This window comes from Melanostigma gelatinosum (genome assembly GCF_949748355.1).
Source record: "Melanostigma gelatinosum genome assembly, chromosome: 14".
NCBI classification, from domain to species: Eukaryota; Metazoa; Chordata; class Actinopteri; order Perciformes; family Zoarcidae; genus Melanostigma; species Melanostigma gelatinosum.
In genome coordinates this window covers 17,313,982-17,334,392 of record NC_136647.1, presented here as the reverse complement: position 1 = coordinate 17,334,392, position 20,411 = coordinate 17,313,982, and the positions used below count along the sequence as shown (strand labels likewise).

Here is a 20,411-nt window from a genome sequence, read left to right as displayed (position 1 = left end):
TAATATACCAACAAGCAAGGTGACAGTGAACAAGAGTTCAGTCTGGATGAGATCTGACTGCATCAATGTGTTCATTGCTTCAACTCTTGAATTACACACAAGCTGAAGTCAGTGTACCACGATGATTGCTCTCATCCAGACAGCAGATCTCTGAGCATAGTGTACTAAAATAAGTAATAGATGTAGTTATCACACCACGTGGCTCTGATAGATTAGGGTGTCCGTGAGTGAAGTCATGGAGCGGCCTCACCCTCACACCCATGTGGCGGAGAACAGCAGCGTGACTCAAGAGGGTCACACACTGGTGGACCACCCGACTGTTGGCACGGCGGTCGCAGTCCAACAATGACGACACCCCCAAGACGATGGTGACACGCCCAAATTTGGAATCAACAACCCCCGACATGACCCCGAACTTACACAGCCTCAGCCGTTCTGGTGTCTGTGGTGAATCATATGAAAACTATTTGAGCGAACAAGAGTTCATGTGCTGTGGTGGTGAAGTGATGAAAAGGACCCAATACCAGCTGCAACGCCTGTTTAATGGTCGTGTTTGAATCATTGTTGAAAATGTGTGTCCTCGTGTTCATATTCAAAAAGTGGCGACTGCGCCAAAAATGATTACAAATGTTATGGTCGCCGATTTGACTTTCATTTTTTTTTTTCGCATTCTGGTCTCTTTCAAATCTATTCCTGAAAATAACTGCTTTGCAAGAACAGCATCTGTTTCTAAATGAGTGAACTGCTGCTTCGCTTTTTCAAATGTTACAGTAAATATGGAGAGATTGTTCTTTTGGGAATTACTGGAAGTTTTGTCAAACACAAGAAAACGAATGAGCTTACTAGCGTAACAAAACGCTTTGTGAACAGTGAGTCACATACAGTATAATTCAAGGCCCGGTTTTTACACCCACCACTTAGTACAACACAATGGAAGCAACCAAGTGGAAACAGTTTGAACTGTCACGAGACATTCTCTAACCAACAGACTTGTCCAGTTTTAAATAGATTCATTTGAATCTTTGTCGACAACATTTGTCTCAAAAACAAACTGTTATATTCAGTGAAATACTAATTCCTTTTGTTACATTCTGACTGAATTCTGTGAGTAATTCTCTCCCGTTCAGTATTTCCTTTCTAGTGTATATACTGAATGTTATATAGTAATGTGACCTTGCATCCCTCCTACCTTGGACATTGTGGATTGCACGTGCTCAGCCTCGGCCTGGGCCTGCAGCAGCTCCTGCCTCAGCTCTGTCAGCTCCACCTCCAGCCTGTCTCTCTCAGCGTGGGCTGTTTTCAGCAAGTTCTGCATCTCAGTGTTATCACTGGCGCTCTGCATGGCCTTCAACTCGCCAACTTTTTGCTTCTCAATGTCCACCTGCGCTTTCAGCCTACTGTTTTCCAGTCGGAGACTGTCTGCTGTCACCCTCTGCTCCTCCGCGGCCTGACCTCCGGCCTCTAGCTCCCTGTCCAGCTGGGACTGCAGCCTGTCCATCTCCTCTCTGAGGCAGCGCGCCTGACCCTGGGCCTCCTGGTTCTCCCCCTCCAGAGCCCGTAGGCTGCCCGTCAGCTGCTGCTGGATGTCCACCAGCTTTTCCCGTTCGAAGCGCGAGCCCTCGACCAGCTCGGCATACCTTTGCTCCAGCTCGGCCAGCCGAGGCCCTTGGCTACCGAGCTCCTCCTCCCTCTGGTCATGAGCCTGGGCTTGCTCCTGAAGTCGGCCAGCGAGCGTCTCGTTCTTCTGGGCCAGCATCTCCAGGCGCTCCCTCTGCTGTTGAAGTGAGGTCTGCAGGAGGCGCTTCTCCTCGGCCAGACGCTCGTTCTCGGCCGTCAGCTCCTGCACCACTTGCTGCTGGTCAGCCAGCTCCTGCAGAGTTGCCTGCAGCTCCTCGGCCGTGCTGTGGTGGCTCTCCTCCATCTTGTGAATCTGTTCCGTCAGGCTCCGCACCGACATGTCCTGCCCTCCTGCCTCCACTACAACGACTTCCCCACTGACACCGCTGCTCGCCGATTCGGAACGAGACGGGATCTTCTCAAACTCCGACGAGTCGGGCGATGGGGAGTCCTTCGCGATGTCAGAACTGGAAGAGACAGAGGTTTTGAGAGGACTGGCAGCACAGGGGAGACTGTCCAGTTGCGGAGTTGCAGAGTTGGAGTCTGAGGACAGGCCATTCACCAAAGCCTTGGAAGGGGTGCTTGAGTCTGTACTCGAGAGAGGAGAGGCATCCAAGCAAAGCAGCTTTTCCTTCAGCGCCTGGTTCTCCTCCCTAAGCGCTGCCAGCTCTCTCTGAAACTTCCCGTTCTTCTCCCTCAGCTCGCCAACCAGCACAAAGGCCTCCGCCGCCTGTCCCTGCTCTCGATCTGCAGCAGGCTCTTCCCATGAGACAGAGTTGGGTGAGGAAGCAGTGGAGGCTTTACCTTTGCAACACTGCAACTCCATCCTAAGATTGCTGATCTCTAAGTCTTTGGCCTTGGCCTCAGCCAGCAGGTCTTTCACCTGGCACTCCAGAAGGCCCTTTTCCTGGCCCTCTGCATCTCCACGGGACTTGGTTGAACTGCGCGTCGGCTTTGCCAGGGTGGAGAGGCTGGAAGTGCTGGCACTAGACACCATCCTCTTTGTGGTGGAGCTCCGAAGCTGGTCCCTCAGAGAGATGCGGTCTCTTGTTATGGAAGAAGGGATCTCTCTAGGAGCTGGGATACCAGACTTCTTGGCTGCTTGTGCACCTGCAACACAGATCCAAACAGAGGTACATATTGAGACAGTGTCCAAGTACCGACGAGATCAAATCAGCATTTGCCGTAGACCATCCACAAAGCAGTTGATGGAGCCGTCTGATTTAGAAATGTAAATATGAGAGAAAATGCCCAAATATGATACTGTCAATACACCCCTTTAAAGTTAAAAAATGTAATAATAACCATAACCTACATTCACCAATGAGCAATAGAAAAGTGTAATCTCTGGTTAAGTTAACAATATCTGCAAACTTTACAAAAATAATACAAGCATTGACAGGACGGTGGATTTGTTGACATCACGTAATGACACTTTTGAATGAGTTGAATGGACAGTGTGTCACATTCAGATGCTTGTATTACCGGTGTTCAGCAGTTTTATGTTGCTGGTCACTGGACCCTATTCACATATTGTTCTCCGCTTGGACAACAGAGCATCTGCCAGGCACTGTCTGTCTGTTGCCATTCATCGCTGCAGCAGAGCTCAACTGTGGCATTTCAAAAGGCATCAGCGTGCGTCGCTGGCGCGAGCCTTTTTCCAGACCTCTCTCAGATATGAAGAGTATTTACTGATGTCCAGCGTGAGCAGGGGTGCCGCCTGAAAACGTTTTATTGTTTATTTTCCTGATCATCAGCAAACGGCGATGCAGACACAAGGGGGTCGCTTGTTTCAGAGGATGACAAAGGTCCCTGTGCACGTGGAGCGTTCAGGCACAAATCAGTTTAAGCAGCGCTCTGACAAAGACGGCCCTGTGTCTCTCACATGCATACATCATCATCAAACCCACAGAGGCTAGACAGACAGCCTGTGTGCTGAGATAGACAACGCATCACCCTGAGCAGCGCACACACACACACACACACACACACACACACACACACACACACACACACACACACACACACACACACACACACACACACACACACACACACACACACACACACACACACACACACACACACAAAAGGCCTAGTTTGGGATGGAAATCCTATATCCCTGTGGGTTCTTTAAGCACTCTGCCAGTGATGGGCACTTTGCACTGACTACCCCCCTTATTGAATGAACTAGCAACTGTGTCTGGAGCTGCCAACACTGGCACAAATACTGGGGTACAAAGCCGTTTAACATTCCCAGAGTGTGCAGCTGTGGTTGAAAGAGTTAGCTGGGCTTGCTAATGATAATTGTTGAATAAACAATCGAGGTTGAGATTTTAAAGAAAACCAGGGACTGTAAAAAAAATGAAGAGTGGCAGAACAACACTCAGGTCTGTCACTTCTGAATGTCAGTGAGATTAGGCACTCTGGTCAAAAGCCACTCTGTAAAATGAACTGCCGTCATGTAAGACTCACGTTAACGAATGCAGCACTGCATCCCCATCAGTGAGATGAATTTGCTGCTGGACAGAGCTGCACCTGAAGAAAGATCCCATTCAAAATCTACAGTCACTTTTCTGTGCACTTCACAGAGGATGAAGCCATGACTGACAGGATGAGGACGACACTCACTCCGAAATGATGTACCGTCACGTGGAAGATGTTAAAACTAGATCAGCACTGGGTGTTATACATTACTATTTACCAGTAAGCACTACTGGAGGCAGAAAAACAATGACACACCTCACAGCTATTTCATGGACACTTGTCATATTCTCATTGTAGGTGGCAATAAAGACAGAGACAATAGGTCCTTGTTGGAGAGAGAGAGAGAGGAGTCCGATGTGATTAAGATCCATTCCCACGAGGATGAGTGAGGAGTGGGACTGTAGTACAACCTTTCATTTGCTGTTCCTTCATATTCTGTTTTCCTGTTGCGCTCTCTTAGTGAATAAAACCCAGATGGAGCACATGAACTCACTCATCTTTAGATCGCCCACCTCTTCAACCATGACATCACCACAGCTGCTTAACGTGCACACAGAAATGACACCGGTCCAGATGCCAGGAGTCAGCACAGACAGAAGGATCCTGAAGAGGAAGAAACAGCTCCGAGAATACAGCGTCAGATAGTTAGAGGATCTATATTTTACTTGGACATCGTCCCAGAAATAAAAGATCATAAAAACATAAATTCCACTGTTGGCTATGAAAACATAATTTGACCGAAAACGCAATATTGTTTTCTAAAGCGGATATTGGCCACCGGCGCTGACAGTGTATCAGCGTGTCTCTAGTCCAGGGATTCCCAAAGTGGGGAGCTGCCTCTAGGGGGTGCGCGAGAGGAAAAGTGTAATGGCGGTCTGATGGTGTAATAATATTAAATATTAAAAAAAAATGTAATTTTAATTTAAAAACTGTCAGGTGGGACATCTGAAGCTATCAGTGGTAAAAGAGGAGAGGGACAGAGAGAGAGAGCGGAATCGGAGGCGAGGGGAACGGAGAGGTGCAGCACAGACAAATCGGGAGCACATCGGTCCATCGCGGAGTCAAGGTGAAAAAGAGGAAACGAGAGTGAGCATCAGACTGGGAAAAAAAGAGGAAATATGATGAAAAGTATCTGTGTCTGGGCTTCACTTGGATTGGCAACGCAGATTGCCCAAAGCCACAGTGCGTGGTGTGCAGTGAGGTTCTGGCTAACAGTCTGAAGCTCTTATTTATGTCGCCACCTGAACACCAAGCATGCCAGTGCAAGTCAAAAGCCCCTTACATTGTTTATATCGAAATTGGAGGAGTTACAAAACAGCCCAAAACAACTGCAGTCTCATTCATGTGTTGGGTCTATAAATGACGCACTACGGGCTTCATATCTGGTTACAGAATAGCGAGAAAGGGGCTACCGCACACAATCGCCGAAGACGTGAGCTTGCCAGCTGCCAGAGAGATGGTGGAATGTATGATTGGGGAGAAAGAAGCAAAAAAGTTGGACATGATCCCGGTGTCCAACAACACTGTGTCGCGCCGCATCGATGCTTTGTCCGAAGACATCCTGGCTTCATTAGTCGCTCATTAATTGTAAATTAAATGTGATAATCTGCTTCTGAGCCTGTGCGTGTGTCCTCGCATCCGTATTGCTCTTTAAAAGTGACGCCTTGTGTCACTGAAAGTTATTGAAACTTTGTTGCAGTGTTTCAGGGCGTTTTCACACCTTCAGTTCGTTTGCTTTGTTCCGATTCAGGGATTAATATGATACAATGTTGCAGTTGCTCCTTTGTTCGGTTTGTGTTCACACTGCAACATTTAACAGCGGACTAAATCTTGTAAACAAATGCCACGCGCGAGCAAACTGTTCTCTCATTGGTCCGATTCTTATGCGGCTATGAAGGCTTAAAAGGCTCTGTTGCTTCTTTTTTTTTTTTTTTTTTAAGGGGGGGGGGGGGGGGTGCGCGAACCCAGTCGGGATGTAGAAGGGGGTGCGCGGCCTAAAAAGTTTGGGAACCGCTGCTCTAGTCGATAAAATATAGCACTGCAGTTAAACAACCTGTTTCCAAGACCAACACAGCGGCTGAAGAATATCAAGTGCCCACATTGCCAGACACAGAGCCAACAAAAGGCATGGCTCTGACAAGACACCAGAAACAGTCTGTCAAATGTATTTGAGCACCATTTTGAACAATCTAAAATAAAGATGACGTTGGATCGAAGAAAGAGAGAAGCGTCTCCCTTACTCGGATGTCCCTGAATGATGCAATTAACCTCCAACTGCTCCAGCTGAGCTGCTGAGTGGCATCCTGTAAAGTATTAGTGACAATTACATCACCCGATTTCTCAGTGGCGGCAGCAAAGGAGAGAGGGGTAAAGTTTCTCATGAAATGTGCACCCCATCATAAAGCTCACACCTGTTTAAAGCATCACAGCAGTCAGTTGTAATTTAGTGAAATCTGTGCATGTGCGTGAGGGCACAATAACATTTCTTTACGGTCTTCTTCTAGGTGTGCAAATCTTTCTGTCACAAATAAGAACTAAAATATCAAAGACCACGGTGGTTAAGAGTTAGCTTAGTCTTAATTTAGTGCCGTCTTTGATGTAGGCCGGCTCAGGTCCAGGACCAGTTATAGCTACCTCTGGGAAGCACTAAATCTGTGAAAAGGAGTGGAGTGGGCAGTTAGCTGGCTCATGGAGGAGCTTTTCTTCCTCTAGCGAGAAATAAATCCTTCGAGCAGTCGGAGGAGTCCAGCTCCAAAGTGCAAATACTATCAAACACCAGTTTTGGAGAAAGAGAAGAAAGTCATTCCCAATGAGAGAAAACATTGTCACAGATGAGTCTTTTTACATTTAATATCTCAGGAACAGTTACTCCCTCTAAAAGACGAAAGAAAAGTCATTGCTTACATTCAAGGAGAATCTTCAATCATTCCAGATTACGAATCTTTCATGACCAATGACTCCAGAGAGTAGCTGTTAGAACAGACTGTCACTAGCATTACCGCCTTGCGGTTCTATATTTTCACCAACCAGCCATGTTGCAGTTTACATCCATGTCTGTCCAAAATGACATCACTTCATCAATTTAACCAATTAGACATTTGTTGAAATTGTCATAATTAGACATTGAATTCTTGAGTTGTGTGTCACGTTGACCTTTAACCACGAAAATCAAATCCGTTCAACCTCGAGTCCAAGTGGACGTTTGTTTCAAATTTGTTCCCGATACGCCTCACTAATGAGAATCACAGAGAGCTTCACCTTTGACCACCAGAATCTAAATCAGTTCATCCTCGACTCCAAATGGACGGACAACCCAAAAAGATGATGCCTCCATCCACGGATGTCACCGGTTTAGATGAACACCAAACCTGATCGGGGCGACTGCGCATATAAAATGATTGTGTTGTTCATATTTGATCTAAATTATTTGCACAGACTGACTTCCAGTACTCCAGACCAGTCAGTCAATCCATGGGAAGTCAGCTCCCTGATCACAGTAATGCACTGTGCTGGCTTCTTTCTCTCTAATGAAGATAAGATTTCAAATCACAGCAGGAGCCGTGTGGCTGGACGCCATCCAGCACCAGCCGGTTAACTGCAGCCAGCCAGCCTGCCAGCCAATAGGTGACAGAGTGCATTGTAGGCAGAGTGCACAGAGTCTTCAATTTAGAGAACAGTAGGGTCACGGGTGAGGAGGAGTCACGGTGAATTAATGGCCAAGTGTCAGAGAGTTGGCACCTGAAATGACGCACTGGCTTCGCCATCCGCACAAACAAAGCTTGTGATGGGAATCTCTCGCTGTCTTTCCTCTGTCTTCCCTTCTGTGTTCCAGGAAATGTGCTGTGCAGTTCTTTCAGTCAGGTGGAAATGGAGAGGAGAGACAGAAAAAAGGCAGTCGGTGATTCTGGCCTTCCTGTTGTCCAACTGTCTGGGCATGAAATAGGTCAACAGGCGCCTATCAGTCAGACGCTGGGACTCAGAGGCATTCCTTTCCTCTTACTGGAGGGGGAGATAGACAGAAGCGAGGCTCCATGACACCCACAGACCCGCCGAGATTAGCCTGGGATGCTAAGCTGCATCACAACCTCACAATATATACCACTGAAAACCATGATGACTTGTTGAGGATAAAAATGTTCTTTCATTATAATAAGGTACTTCGCACATCTTCAAAAACAAGGTACACAAGTTGGATAAATACTGGGTTTGTGAATACAGCATGAAACTTTTCCTACAAAACTGCTGGAATTTCTGACTCCAGTCTAGGACATGACATCATATGCAAAGTGATAAATAAGTAACAGTACAAACAATCCAAAACGAGGGCAATCTAATTCACCTTAAGAGCAGTGTTTGCACTAGTCAGCTGTGTAAACCAGATATACTGAACTACATCATAAAACTGCAGAGATTCACTGACGGCTGTACCGTCGTTGAAACCAGATTTGAATGGCTGAGTGCACTTGGGAGAAGTCCATCACAGAATCAACGGATTCCAAAATATAATTTGACCTTTGGCTAAATGTTTGAGATTCATCGATAGAAGAGTCTGCTGTGACTTTTACACATATAAAATCGACTATATTATATTTTGTCACCTTTTTTTTTTTTACTAAGAACATAAAGTAGATCTGAGCTGGTTGCATACCTACTTGAGCAGCACACTACAGTACAATATCATCAGAAGGCTCATTTCAAACTCTTTAACATAATCAAACGTATCACTGCAAAACCTTAGCTGCATATAAGGGTTTTAACGCTCAGCGCACTGAAAAATAACGTTCAAAAGTTGAAAGTATTTGTGTGGAGGTAACTACAGGCGAGGAAAAGTGCTCATTAGCTGAGCTCATGGGATAATAATAGAATAGCAGAAAGTAGAAAATAATACAATTTAGCAAATCAAAGAAATGTTTTGGTTGTGGCTATAGGTCATAAAGAGGCTGGATATTATGAAAACCATTAAGCATCGACTGGCTCTGATTAATATCGACTGACTAATGTGCAGAAATAAACCTCAATACATTCTTAGTCTTAAGTCATTGCTATGACTCTGTCAGTAGGTGGCTTGTTAATCAATCGCGCAAACCCCTCACCCTGCCTTTATAAATAGACTTCATTGTGGATTTAAGCTGAGATGTTTGTTTCTGCCTGAGAAGTGAACAGCTCTGTGCTTCCTCTGCCGCACAGCATGAAAGTGCAGCACGAGAGCTGGCAAGCCACAGAGGGCCACTTGGCCTGGCTTCCTTGGCTCCTTTAATCATTGTGATTGAATCATTTCAACTGGCCTGCATGCTCAGACTTTTAACACAGCATCCTTATGCTGATCCACCCCGATTTACACTACTTATGGAGCCACTACCCTACAGAGATATCCAATAGCGCGGACCACGAGCCGGCCAACTGAGAGAGAATTCTCTTTATGCTCCAAATGGAAAAACGTTTAAGACCGAACTCACTGATGGAATAATAGTATGCCATTTTACATGATTGCAGGTTTATAGGATCGGTGTGTGTGATGGGTAACAGGTTGTACTTGAGTATCGCTGAACTTAGTTTTAAGCTTCTGATGATTTCCATCTTAGCCTTATACCTTTGGAATACATGTTACAAGCCTTAGGGTGTATTAAGCTGTGATCTACTTTCCTAGATTGACCACAAAAACCCAACACTTGGGTACTGTTGCTCCCTTTCCACAGCTTAAAACAAAACCAGAGGCAACCGCATCTGAAGACGGGCTCAGTCACACCAGCATTTAGAACATTTTAGACAAGGCAAAGTAAATTCATGCGTTGCTTTCAAGATCAGTGAGTTCCGCTGTGCCACTTCCTAGAGTGACGGGACAAAGACGCATAATCAACAAGATGGCACCCAGTACCGCCAAGTTCACTCTCAGAGAGCGATCGTGATCTGATCTGTCAGTGAGCTGCCGCTCTCAAGACATAAACACATGAACCTGCATCCACAGCAAGGCCAGAGTGAGGACGGACCACAGCCAGCTGTAGCGATATCAGGTCGATGTGGTTTGCATTGAACACACGATCACAAGCCAATTCAAGTGTTTTTGGAATGTCAATTTTATACACTTATTGTTAGTTGCTAAGCCATACATTTGTGATTTTTATGAGCTTAGGCCTGAAGGCTACAATACACTTTGATGTCCAGGCTGGAGCCTCCAGTTACACAAGCAGGACATTTAAAGAACACACGCCTCCCTCAGCAAACACAAAGCTCTGTGGAACCGCCGGTGTGTTTACTGTGTCAACTGCTAACTGCCATGGAAAGTACGACTGATGTAACTTCCTCACAGTGTCCCAGCTGTCAGAGGTTGGACAAACTTGCTTCCTCATGTTGCATCCCTGCTCTACGTCACTTTGCTCTGATGTGGTGTTGAGATAGCACAATAATCTGCGCATTTCCGTTGGAAGTCTGCTCTGAGAGGGAGCGGTACCCACCGGGCACAATGTCTCAGTGCTGCACCAGACAGATAAGCGTTTCACACAAAGTGTTAGAAGTGAAATGATGTGATATATTTGTCACAAAGGCAGCTGCTAAAATAATGCCAACAAGCAAAAATATCAGAATGTTTGCAGAAAATGGGAAGACAGATGTCGCTTTCGCTCGTCTGAGAGGAGGCCGAGCGTAGTGCCGTTTACCTGAGGATGAAAATCGCCTTAACACAGGTGTACACCCAGCAGAACGTGAACCTATTCCTATTAAAGCACAAGATATATGGCTTCTGGTCACCTGTGCGTTTTTGATTTATGAGCCAAGCTATAATATTTGCTGAGTCATAAAATCTGCAAGAAGCCACTATGTGACCGAGCTTCTAAAGCCAGCAGCTTCCTGTCCCAGCGGGTTAAGAGACTGTTGCCTGGTGGCCACCTAAGTGGCACTTATCAGGGGATAGGAAGCAGAAAGCAATAAAAGTCACCTTTAAAAGACCCGGTCACCAAACTCCATGCACCAGTTAGAGTGACAAAGGCAGTGGTGTAGTTTCCTCGCACTAACAGATGCATCAAAGCTGACGGGAAAGTCAGGAAGACTTTAGATTTACATGTAGTTTAGTAATGATCCGGTTCAAATTTGAGAAATCTCATCTGAGCTGAGCTGGGTTACTTGGTATCAGCACCAATACAAAATGATAACTTAATGTTACTGTGCTGCAGTGTGAACAGAAACAAAAATGTTATTCCAATGACTACACACTAACTGATACAATGATGGCATCCTCCACTTTCAGAAATCACTGTGCTTTGCATTACAGCTCCCTTCCAGTATCCAAAAAAGACCACAAGTGTGTGAAACTTCCTATTTTAGACGATGTGAAAGTCACGACAACCAGTTTTACCTCACTACACAAACATATTTAAACTTTCCTTTAATCCTGGGCCCGAATGGGCCCAACTGACTGAGTTGTAGCCCTGAATATAGACCCACTGTTATTGGACCATATATTACTGATAATTCATCAACAGCTGAGCCGCAGGCGCTGGTCTGCTGTGCCAGCGAGGAGACGGAAAGGCTTGGTGTAGTAGCCTTCACTGTAATTTGGTTTTGATAACGACCTCCTTATCACTGCAGCAGACTGCTTACTCCTTAGCCTGCCACTTCAGAGATAACACCATCAATCAAATCTGAACGAGTTCCTCCTGTTCCCACATTTCTTCCCTTACTTCCAGCACCAGAACTGTTATTTCTACTGTCCGAGCCCAAAGTCTGACAAACCTCAGCTGGCCGTTTCACCATCTGGGTGGACGGTAAGCTTATGTTGTAGTTAAACAGAGATATTGCCGTTCATCGGAAAACAAAGTAGACAATGAACTACTGTTTTAAACATCTATGTTTACTACTACACTTCTACAGTGCCTTGTACAGTGCGTGTCTTTGCTCTTGGATCGATAGCTTCCCGTCATGGGCAGGCATGATGGAAAATCAAGCCATTTGATGATCAATATTCATTTACTAGAGGCTCCATGGAGAAAAATGGAGTGCGCTAATTTATACGAATAGCAGCTCGCTCAATTTATAATATTGCTGACTGGTTCATTTCATAGTGGAGGTTCATGTGGGAAGTTGGCGTGAGGATCATTAAGGACTGTACCAAGCAGAGTTTAAATACTTCTCATAGCCTGGAGAAGAACATGATTGATTACAGGGCGTGCGAATGTGATGGCGTATTCTTTCGCTGGCTGAGCAAACATTTTACTCTGACTCATTTCATTTTCATTCCCACATACCACCTACCTGTAACAATCTCAGAATTATTGTTTGCACCAAGAAATACTCAACAAGCAGCCCGATTCTGCTTCGTAACTGGAGAATAATTAGTGAGATTAAAGACGATATTATCCTCCTTCGTTCCTACTTTTTGACTCAACAGTCTTTTGTTTTGTGTGTGATGCATTTACTGTTTACTGTATGTGTGTGTGTGTGTGTGTGGAGAGGAAACTGGGAGCTAATATTTTCAAGCATGCAGCAGCTTGCTACCATTGCCTTCCAGTATGAGCCTACTGTGCTCCATCTTCAAGCAACACACGCTACAGCCATGAAGTGATGCAGCTTAACACCCACTACTGACAAAATACTTTTGCATTGTGTGTGTGTGTGTGTGTCTGCGTGTTTGTGTGAATGCCTGTTGCCCTAGCAAGGTTTTACTGGCTATATTTAGCCAGCGTACATTGTTGTTGGGATGAAAGCCTGGAAATATAATCACATAACCGCTTAAAAATACGAGTATAGTTCTGTATATTTATATTTTGTGTGTTTACACGTATGAGGAGCCTCTGTGCACATACACGTATAAGATGCAAATACTGGTTTTGTTAAAGAAATAGGGAGAGGTTACAGACGTGAAAGAGCTTGGTTTTCTTTGGATGAGCGGGAAGTTGCTGCTGAACGCAGTTCAGAGGGACTTTGAAATGGAAATGTTCATGAGGCGCCATGAGCTCGGGGCAGTAGAGTGATGCGAGCGTGAGACTGATGATACCATCTCCTTTGACACTTTCCCTCATGCTTACTGTCAGGCAAATCTCACTCAGCACCCCCCCCCCCCCTCCCCTATGTCTACACCCAAGTGCAAACGGTGAATACAGACACACAACACACAAGATCAGTAATTACACACAACACAAAAGGTGTGGACCCCGCTCGCACAAATAATAACAAGAACAGAGCAAAACGACTGACTTCCAACGCGTTGAAAGCTTCTATAACTCCAGGGCATGTTAATGAGCACTCGTCAGTCATTCATTAGTCAGGAGATGTTGTGCCAGAGATGTACTCTGACACGACAAGACAAGAAAGATCATCTCATTATCTCTTTTGTATTCAGCAAATGCACGTCTTTGTCTTTTACATCGTCAGAGAAAGACGGACAAAGACAAAGAGGGATAAGTGATACTGAGGCAAACCGCCGAACAACAGAAGCAGACCTGACTCTGTTTCCTCCTGTCTCCCCGCCTGGTTCCCCATGTTGGTCCGCTCTGCGACTCCCACTCTCCACACCGGGGCGGACTAATCCAAGAATCCGTGGCTGCGGGGGAGAGGTGTGTGTGTGTTGGAGTGTCGGGGTTGTTTGCTCTGTTCGGCGCCCACAACCAGCACCGGTCAGTCACATAGGGAGGAGACCACGAGAGACATAAAATCCTTCCTATTCTTCCCTCCTACTGGTCTTCTTTCCTTTTCTCCACTCCTTCCCAGGACTGTGTGGGTGACTGCGTGTGTGTGCATGTGTGAGGAGGCAGGCTGCGTGTCCCGTCAGTGAGTGACTGGGAGTGTGTGTGAATGTGTGTGAGTGTGCGTGTCCTCCAGAGCGGTGACAGTATGTCACACTGGCAGGCGGGCGGGCGGGAGGGCAGCGTCGTGTGCACTTCATTATTGCTGTGATGACTGGAATCAGCTCAGAGGGGGAGTGGCTTACCAGGCCCCACACACACACATTAACACACCTCCTCCCACCGCTGCCCGCCAGTTTACTCTCACCAATACCAGTTGAACAATGGTGAGATGAACAAACCCTCTGGGACTGAAAAGACGAGTATAAGAGAGAGCGAGAGAAAGAGGGTAGAGGGACGAAGGAAGGGAAGAGGAGCAGGAAGAAAGGAAAGGCATTATTTGTATTTTTGGCAGAGGGTGACAGTGCAGCTCTTGTCTCTTCTTGCTAAGGGAACTTGCAGACAGTGACCTCACACAAAGACTCCTGCGCCCGCTGCCCCTCACAAAATCACAACTGCAATTTCTCCACAAAAGTCTTGATAAACAGGGCAAGGAGATGCTGGTCTAGGGGATAAGAGCCCCCCCCCCCCTCCCCCATTTTTCTCATCCAGCAGGGAACAATAGCATGTGCGTGTATCAGAGTGAGCCTACATGTGTATGGAGATGGGGGGTGGTGTGCTAGTTTTGGTGAAGCCAGTGAGGGTAAGGCTCGTTTTTTTTTTCTGTCCTTTCTCATTCACAATGTATGCACGTGTTAAATATTCATGATGGCACGAGCTGCTACATGGAGAAACCAAGTTGGAAGGAAGAATGACTTGTCGTTTCAGTTGCTCTGGTCGCTTTTTTTTGGGTCCCCAATCTTCATTGTTGTGTTTTTTGTCTGAGCACGTACAGTATGTGCAACTATCAGGAATTCACCTCTTGAGAGTTTGGCCAAAACACAAGGAAGTCCGGAACTACTACTCTACGCTACAGGCAAATTGCCGTCATTAATTAATAATAAATAAATAAAAAGATTATAATTTGTCCATGGGCCCAAAAACATCTATATCAGAGTTTTACCCAGTTACAAGAAGACAGCCCAGGGACTGCAGTTGAAAATTTGCCAAGATGGCTAAACTGGCACATTTACAGAAATGGCAATTAATGTCCCTGAAACGTTTAACAGTAAAAATAAACAAACACAAACTGTTCAAAAGAGCAGCAACTTAAGCAGCCAAAAGATTTTGTATTCGCACCCTTCATGATTACAGTGATACAATGAGACTGCACTATGTCCTGTTATCAGAGTGTCTACGATACAGAACGCCTCGCTGTTACGAACCAAACTCCGTTAGCCACGAGCACAACTCTGTATGAAGTACTATTTATCAGAAATCTAAATTTATCTCAACTACACCATCGTCATACTTGACACAGATAAGCGGTGATATTTTTAGTAGGATGAGCATCTCTGTTGCATAAGCTCAGAGCTACCATAACATTTCCTTTGTGTCCACTGCTGGAAATTAAAATATATAAGCAGAATACCAAAGCAATAGACATTTAAAGTGGTAGCTGCAAATAATAATACAAAACCCCCCCATAGGGTTAGGAAAGGCACGTCTGCTGCAGGATTCTGCCCATGTCAGGTTGAATATTCAACCCTTTGATACAATACTGTACACGGCCGCTTCCAATCCTTTTTATATCTTATGAATGTTGCATAAACTGTTGGAACATTTTGCTCTTCCTTTCTTAATATTCTCCTCTCTCCTCGCCTCGGAGCAGCACATCTACCTTGGTAAACAAACATGCCTCCTAATCCAGCTAAGAATGTTCTCCTCACCACAGGATGTTCATCTCTGGGAGCCCAAACAGACCTCGTCCAGGATCTGGCAAAGACCATTTCTCTCTGTGGTGCATCTTTAGGGGACTTGCTGAGGTCACCAGCTTCTCATAAGAGGAATTTCAAACTCGATGCCAAAACTCTGATCAACAAACCTAAAAGGGGCCAGGTGTGTTTATGCCAAGGTTGATGCCAGATGCGTAGATACAGTGGAGTAAAGCTATTCCCTCCTGCCACAATCCTTTTTACACTGTATAATAAACGGTGGGTGCGCTATCATACTGTGCATATTGTAGTGTACACTTAGACTTGGACAGGGCAGTGTGGGGGACATACACGGTAAAGGTGTGAATACCTTTGCATGCTTATTTGTGTTGAACTTCATGTACATGCGTGCACGTCTTTCTACAGCTTATGTCAGTCTGTGTCTGTCATGGCTGAGTGCTTATGCAGGCTGAGGTGTCCCTGTGGACTGAGGCGTGTTTCATTAATTCATCTGACAGATATGAGGAGCTCAAGGACCTCTCTTTCTCTTTCTCTCCCTCCTGAATCCAAAACACTGACACAGACAGAAGGGGCCCCGCTGGGGCCAAATGTTACAGCTGACTCTGCTGTCTGAGTTGTGCATAGTAAAGCTAACACACACACACACACACACACACACACACACACACACACACACACACACACACACACACACACACACACACACACACACACACACACACACACACACACACACACACACACACACACACACACACACACACACACACACACACACACACACAGGTTCGTAATAGTTTGAGCGCACTTGTCTGCTCTGCTTATCCTTAACGGTGACTATGAGCAAAGGTCTACTGACACTTGCATCCATCCTCCCTGCGAACTGGTGCTGTGAGGAAATGATATGAGCTCTGAGCTGATTGATAGAGGACAGAAAGTCGTAGTCCGTCTGGTGTGGCTGGCCAACCTCACATATGGCAAACAATCCGGGAGAAACTTCACGTCCATCGCTCATAGAGCTGAGGCTGCTGGTTAACGAAGAGAACGTCCCGTGTCTGACTGATGGCTTTTTGCGGAATGACACATGGTTTTCTGTTAATCTTTTGCATTCAACCACAGCAAAAAAAAGCACGAGATATTAAACAGCATGCAACAACTCTCCTTGACTAGTTATTATGACAACAACACTGTTAGTAGAGAGCACTATCAAGTAGAATGTCCCTCACAGAAAAGTGAAGACTTTGGCATGCGAGAGCGGGATGCTTCTTGGTAAGGCTAAGCAATTCCCTGTTCATTCACTTTAATTGTCATGCTGAAGGAAGATTTATGGATCTGACAGTATTGCGCTGACACATTATCCCTCAAAAACCACATGCACCCGAAACTGGCAGATGCACGTGTTTTCAAATCTGCAAACTCTTGCAAAAGACTGAACGTGTTTGTTCTCAACTTGAAGGAAGAAAGTGATCCTACGAACACACACAAGTGGAACAAGGAACATCATGAAATAAGGCAAAAGAAAATATGATTAGAGCAGATTTCTTTCTGGCTCAACCAGAGAACAAAGAAGGTCCAGTTACAAACCTTTTGAATGGTCCTTTTGGGTCCCAATTGAATTTAGTATGATCCACTTTTGTCCTTTAATATCATTTTGTATTCTATTACCAATAATGTGGTCCAAATGGATCACATAGAGTATTTTGTAAAGCATTTTTTTGTTATCTCCCATGATAGTCATCTGAGGTACAACTACTGAAAAACAAAGTAGTTTTAAAAGTCACAAGTTTGGGCCTTAAAGGGGGAATTTAAACATGAAAGTCAGTTTAAAGATCTTGGAGAGTACAATCAAATATGCGCAAACATTTCTTTACAAATCCTTTTGCTGCTGAAGAGGGAGCGAAGCAATGCCTGGTACATGTACAAAAGTGATGCCACTTGAGTCAGCGGTTGGAGCTGAAGACTAGAGAGAAGTGAATGTTACCAGACATCTGCAGCCTGCTGCTCCTCTCTGCTTGAGGCTACATTAGCTGCTACTAGCATACCACACCCCCCCAATCTATCTATCGAGAGTTTGACGATGTTATACGAATGCGATGCTGAATCTGTAGAGCACTCTCTTCACACTGTGGGACTTGCAAAGGTGGTTGAACATTGCGACAGAGGATGAAGTATCAGCAGAGCCGGATTTGTGCTGATGCGGTACTTTAGTGAATCAAACAAGGAGAAGGCTCACTGAAGACATGTGCCGCTCAACTCACCTCACCGAGAAGTTAACGATCAATGTGAAGTGCCCATTTATAAAGTTATGCCCTGCAGTCACCCACCAGGCCTGTTATTTATAGAGCAGGACAGAGTTATCTCCTTCTGTCTCTTCTCCTTGCACACTCCACAGGGACTCCTCTCCAAGTGAAAGCTCCACTGAATTATTGATGAGGTGTTTCAAATAAGTCATCAGGAGGAGGCTGGGTTTCAACCCATTGTCTGACAGAGCGGTAGAGTTGGTTAAGTGCCAAGTGGGATAGGGGGAAAGACTCCATTAGCAAAAACAACAGTTTTGACTCATTAGCACAGCATGCTGTGAGGGCAGACATGGGTGGGGTCAAACTGTCAGTCATCTGACCCTTTTAGCCAATACTGTGTGTGTGCGTGGCATGAATTTGTTTTATGCCTGCTGTGATCTGATTTCATTCTACTAACGCCTAAATGAATGTAAAGCTACTGGGCTTGAATGTTGTTTTTTGTGCTCAGACTTAACCTTTCAGAAAATAAGGACGATAGTCAGGTCCATCATTCGCATAGCGGCATAGCTGATGTCTAATCGGAACCGGAGATAAGAAAGTACCGATAAAATGATATTAAAGATCTTAATAATGATTGTGGCCGTCTTGGTCGATTGCATCCAGGGAAATCCAATTCCATGACTGAAGTCCGACTGTTGCTTCTTCTTCTTCTGGCTCTTCCCGTTCGGGGTCACCACAGCAGATCATCTATTTCCATCTCGTTGGTACCCTAGGGCTCGACAATCCGAATTGGAAACCTGATTTTATGATCGCGTGTTTTGAATTGCTTTTACGGCAGATAATGAGACGGGGGAGGGGGGGGGGGGTACACCTGGAGGGGTCCCACGCGAACACAGGCCCACAGAAAGGGGCCTACAGGGGAACACAACACCTTCCTGTTGTGAGGTGGCAGTGCTAACCACTGCACCAACATTACACAAATTACACAAGGGTGCTATATTGCTTACGTCTTTGTTTTCCCCTGTATGCACAGATTCTCAGGCACGTGTGACCCAGTTTTGATACAACTTGAAATAATAAATGATGCATCTAGCCACTGCTGTCCTCATTCCTACAGTTAATCAGCCATGATTTGCTGAAATGAATGTACAATTACAGCGCGAAACAAGATACAGAAATGAGGTACAAATGATGGTGCATTGCTTAATAACCTTTACGAGTCCATGCAACTAAAGCAAAAGGACGTTGTGACCACTCAGTGAGGATTCTTTCATGCGTACACCGTCTGGTCACAAAATGTACTTGGGAAAAGACTCAATTACCGCCTGACAGGTACGATGACAGTTCTGATGCAGTGTGCCTTACTTAGAGCATCTCGTCAGTGTGTAATGTCACATATCAACTAGGGAGAAGCCCGATCTGTTTGTCCAACCTGATGACACTGATGGGTGATAATATCACCAAGAAAAGCCTGAAGACACATCTCAGTATTCGAGTGAATGTGTTTATCCGAAAATGTCAGCAAGCCAACGCTGCATTTTTAAATCTTCTCTTCGACCCAAAAAAACAGTTTTTACTTCAGAGACTTCCCGTCCACATCAATAAATGCAAACACTCGAGACATTTCAGAGCATTACATCTCAACATCAATGAGTTCAAAATACCACAGATCACCACCCCAATCTATATTCAAATCATGGCATTTCCCTCCGTGTGGATATTTCAGCACAGCTCTCAGCTCAGCGATTTAGGATTGAGAGCAGGAGGCTCAATGATGATCGCCACAGCTTGCATGCATTGCTGCTCTTTCAGGTGTCACATTTGATTTTCCACTTGCTGATGAGCTTGATTTTTGAGACCTGTTTGACGTGTTTGTCGTAATATGTCTTGACGTGCACTGATGTGTAGAGTCCCAACCCAGATGCAGAACAATACAGCTTGCCTCATGAGAACATTATTTCAATGAACCATGCTTGATGACATCAAACCACCACTTTATCTTTACTCAAGCAAATAAAAGAAAGTAAAGTTGGTTTATTTTGAAGCTAATTGGATTGATTTTGATCAGCGATGGCAAACACCAGAGTTTATTTCACATAAAGGATAAAGGATGCCACTCTCCCCGATGCAAATGTCAGCTACGTAACAGCAAAACTCTGAACCTACTTTTAAGACCAAGAATGTTATATATTATTATTATTCTCTGGTTGGCTGGCAGAGATTGGCTCGTCAAACTAGTGCCTAAGAAGGATGTGTATAGTAATGACTGTATCATGAATATGTTCTTGTCCTTGTGTGTGAAAACACTTCGAGCCCAGTCCCATGAAAGCTGAGTGAAATTGTGTTTGGCCTAATTGTGTTTGAAGAATCGAGAGCCTCACCTGGCCGTAGTCTCTCAGCTCCTCTGGAGTCTTTTGTCAAGTAGAATTCAATTATCTTTGCTTCAGCACAACCCTTTTAAAGGAGGATTTCACGAGAGCACAGCATCCAGACAATGTGTAGACGGGCCACCAAAACAA

The 20,411-nt window shown here is 45.2% G+C and overlaps 1 protein-coding gene across 2 annotated transcripts in view; it reads right to left on the bottom strand.

Annotated features, from left to right (window-relative positions):
- specc1 (sperm antigen with calponin homology and coiled-coil domains 1) overlaps window positions 1-20,411 on the bottom strand; it is a 52,358-nt gene that overhangs the window by 29,014 nt on the left and 2,933 nt on the right. For both annotated transcript variants that reach the window (XR_013772563.1, XM_079283079.1), the window contains exon 3: window positions 1,190-2,727. Coding sequence is in view for 1 of the 2 variants with exons in the window: in XM_079283079.1 (XP_079139205.1) it covers window positions 1,190-2,727 (1,538 nt within the window). In the remaining variant the exon portion in view is untranslated. The remainder of the gene's footprint in view (window positions 1-1,189; window positions 2,728-20,411) is intronic.